At 44.3% G+C, this 3,913-nt stretch overlaps 2 protein-coding genes across 2 annotated transcripts in view; one reads left to right on the top strand and one right to left on the bottom strand.

Moving 5' to 3' along the window:
• Positions 1 to 3,913, bottom strand: part of LOC122562524 (catechol O-methyltransferase-like) — a 234,766-nt gene that overhangs the window by 64,431 nt on the left and 166,422 nt on the right. The window lies entirely within an intron of this gene.
• Positions 1 to 3,913, top strand: part of txnrd2.2 (thioredoxin reductase 2, tandem duplicate 2) — an 87,616-nt gene that overhangs the window by 12,808 nt on the left and 70,895 nt on the right. The window contains exon 4 of the mRNA XM_043715390.1: positions 1,492 to 1,636. Within this exon, the coding sequence (XP_043571325.1) occupies positions 1,492 to 1,636 (145 nt within the window). The remainder of the gene's footprint in view (positions 1 to 1,491; positions 1,637 to 3,913) is intronic.

Below are 3,913 nucleotides of genomic sequence, written 5' to 3'. Positions count from 1 at the left end.
GCCTCACTTTAGGAAAGATGTGGGAGCTTTGGAGAGGTTGCAGAGAAGATTTACCAGGATGTTGCCTGGAATGGAGAATAGGTCGTACGAGGATAGGTTGAGAGTGCTAGGCCTTTTCTCATTGGAATGGCGAAGGATGAGGGGTGACTTGATAGAGGTTTATAAGATGATCAGAGGAATAGGTAGAGTAGACAGTCAGAAACTTTTTCCCCGGGCACAACCGAGTGTTACAAGGGGACATAAATTTACGGTGAAGGGTGGAAGGTATAGGGGAGATGTCAGGGGTGGGTTCTTTACCCAGAGAGTGGTGGGGGCATGGAATGTGCTGCCTGTGGGAGTGGTAGAGTCAGAATCATTGGTGACCTTTGAGCGGCAATTGGATAGGTACATGGATGGGTGCTTAAGCTAGGACAAATGTTTGGCACAACATCGTGGGCCGAAGGGCCTGTTCTATGCAGTATTGTTCTATGTTCTAAATTTGTAAACTGCTAATCAATTTCAGTTGCATTGAAGCTCCTACTACTGCACTTGAGTAGGAAGTCTATGCCCTCAGAGTCTGTATGGAACCAGAATGCATTGTCCAGTGCAATCATAGAATCTCTACAATGTGGAAGCATGCCATTTGGCTCATCGAGTCCACACCGACCCTCTGAAGAGCATCCCATCTCAACCCACACCCCTATGCTATCTCTGTAACTATGCATTTCCCATGGCTAATCCATCTAACCTATACATCCCTGGACACTATGGGTAATTTAGTGTGGCCAATCCACCTAACCCACACATCTTTTGAACTGTGGGAGGAAACTGAAGTAAACCCACACAGACACTGGGAGAAGTGCAAGCTCCACATAGACTGTTGCTGAGGCTGGAATGAAACTCGGGTCCCTGGCACTGTGAGGCAGTAGTGCTAAACACTGAGCCAGTGTGCTGAACAAGACAGCAAGAGGTTGATTGGGGTGGGGCTATGTGAATATGATTCCAGGAAGGCAATTGAGTTGATTTCAAATATTTGAGGATAAATCCATCTGTTGATCATATTCTTTGACTCAGTCATTTGTGGCGTTACAAGCAGTCATGTTACCAGCTGCGACTGCATGTACAGTGAGTGCACCTATTGTTGCAGTGGCAGTAATTTATATGAAAAGTAATGATCTGATTCAATTATTTCGAAGCACTCTCATTTGTGAATCAGACAGTTCTGGGTTTAATACCGTACCTGAGATTTAAGTGTATAATCTGGTCTCATGTTTTGAAATGGAGTTATTGCTGGTCTGTTGGAAGTGCCACCTTTTGGATGAGATTTAATCTGAAGCCCAGTCTGCCTGTGTAAAAGATGCTGTGGGATGTCCTGATGGCAGCGAAAGCATTGTAGCAATAACAATTTCTTTCCCTCATTGAATCTCAGTTTATCTTGTTTCAGAATGTGGCATCTACTTTGTTGCAAGGAAGTGTGCACCTAATAATATATCATTATTTGCTGTTTTGCAGGCACCAGATGGGGTCTTGGTGGTACTTGTGTCAATGTGGGCTGTATTCCCAAAAAGCTAATGCACCATGCAGCCCTGCTGGGGGGTGCCATTAAAGATGCCAAGAATTATGGTTGGGATATCCCCCTGCCTGTACACCATGACTGGTATGTTCAAAATTTAATGTGAAAATAAATAGCATAAACTGGTTTATTGATGATGGCTTTAATAGTTGAAGGTCATGAGGCCTAATGAGGCATTTATTCAGGGAGAATGGATTATGCACACTAGCAAATAAATCATCATGGGAGAACTTTGGAATGCTTTATTGGTCCGTGCCAAAAATTGTAATGCTGGAAAAGCACAGCTGGTCAAGCAGCATCCGAAGAGCAGGAGAGTCAACATTTCAAGCATAAGCTCTTCATCAAGAATGTTTTCATTAGCTTAGGCTTGAAACATCGACTCTCCTGTTCCTCGGATGCTGCCTGACAAGCTGTGCTTTTCCAGCACTCCACTTTTTGACTCTGATCTGCAGTCCTCACTTTCTTCTTTATTGGTTAGTGCACTGAGTGTAGGAGTTAGGAGGTCATGTTATGGCTGTACAGGACAGTGGCAAGGCCACTTTTGGAATACTGCATGTATTTCTGGTCTCCTTGCTATAGAAAGGATGTTGTAAAACTTGAAAGTGTTGAGAAAAGATTTACAAGGATGTTGCCAAGGTGAGAGGGTTTGTGCTTTAGGGAGAGGCTGAATGGGCTCGGGCTATATTCCCTGGGGTGTCAGAGGCAGAGGGGTAATCTTAACATCTAACATGGAACAATACAGCGCAGAACAGGCCCTTCGGCCCTCGATGTTGCGCCGATCTGTGAACTAATCTAAGCCCATCCCCCTACACTATCCCATCATCATCGCTATACTTATCCAAGGAGTGTTTAAATGCCCCTGTAGCTGAATTAACTACATTGGCTGGCAGGGCATTTCACACCCTTACCACTCTGAGCAAAGAATCTGTCTCTGACACCTGTCTTAAATCTATCACCCCTCAATTTGCAGCTATACCTCCTTGTATCTGCAAGTAGTCTTTACTCCAGTTAAGAGGATCATGGAATTAAGTATTTGTTCACACTTCCAAGGTATTTGCTGCATAGACATTTTGGCAGAAACCTGAGAGAGTGTTGCTTTCTCTCCTGTTCATAGGGAATGATGCTTAGAAACAACAAGGTATAATTTGGTTTCTATCTGAAGTCAGCAAGTGTCAGCATGACTCAGAAAAATTCTAACCCTAAAGTCAAAAGATACTGAGATCTCAAGCCCCCCTTCCAAAAAAAAAGCCTTGAGTGCCAGTGCACAATTTAGGAGGTCACTTTAGCGCAGTATTGTGAGAGTGCTGCATTGGCTAAGGTGCCATATTTTAATGAGATGTCCAGCAGTTCAGGGGCGCATGAAAGATCCTGTGGTACTAATCAAAGAAAAACAGGTAGTTCTAGTTGCTTTGCCAACATTGCTTATTTAAAACAACAGTATCATAAGCAGATTAATTGGTCATTCTTCTCATTTACTATAGATCTGCAGTCTAATACAAGTATACTATCCATTAACAGTTAATTGGGAAGAGCTTTTGAACGGTATTTGGATGTGACCAGGGGCCATCTAAATGCAGTTTATTTCTGTTATAAATGCAAATACTTTGGTAGTTTTTGCTTCATAAGTTGTGTTTTTGAATTGTTAGAGCCAGCTCATTTAAACCTCTCCCAGCTTCTTGTAAGCTTCACCTTGTTAACCTGAAACCTACAGGCAAAGATGTGCAATTGGCTCCTTTTATTCCTCTCCACTTCCCTTTGTCCCTGGACACGTGCTGATGTGTGGTAACAGTTCACCTGAATATGAAATGAGTTTCTGTCCTTGGTTCTGAGCTACTTGGAGGAGAAAGTGAGGTCTGCAGATGCTGGAGATCAAAGTTGAAACTTTATTGCTGGAACAGCACAGCAGGTCAGGCAGCATCCAGGGAACAAGAGATTCGACGTTTCGGGCACAGGCCCTTCTTCAGGAATGAGCAGAGAGTGTTCAGCAGGAGAAGATAAAAGGTAGGGAGGAGGGACTTGGAGGAGGGGCGTTGGAAATGTGATAGGTGGAAAGAGGTCAAGGTGAGGGTGATAGGTCGGAGTAGGATGGAGGCAGAGAGGTCAAGAAGAAGACTGCAGGTCAGGAAGGCGGAGCCGGGCTGGAGGGATTCGGCTGAGACAAGGGGAGGGGGGATGAAGAAACTGGTGAAGTCCAAGTTCATCCCCTGCGGTTGGAGGGATCCCAGTCGGAAGATACAGACCCTTTTACAGACAAGTCAAGCAACAGCCTGACATAGGCATATTCACTGAATTTTACCTTACAGATATAATCCAGACAGCACCATCATCATCCCTGGATATGTCCTGTCCCAAAGGCAGGTG

The sequence above is a fragment of the Chiloscyllium plagiosum genome, chromosome 25 (genome assembly GCF_004010195.1).
Source record: "Chiloscyllium plagiosum isolate BGI_BamShark_2017 chromosome 25, ASM401019v2, whole genome shotgun sequence".
Taxonomy (NCBI): Eukaryota; Metazoa; Chordata; class Chondrichthyes; order Orectolobiformes; family Hemiscylliidae; genus Chiloscyllium; species Chiloscyllium plagiosum.
The sequence above is the reverse complement of the archived record's forward strand: the minus strand, read 5'-3'. Positions and strand labels throughout refer to the sequence as shown.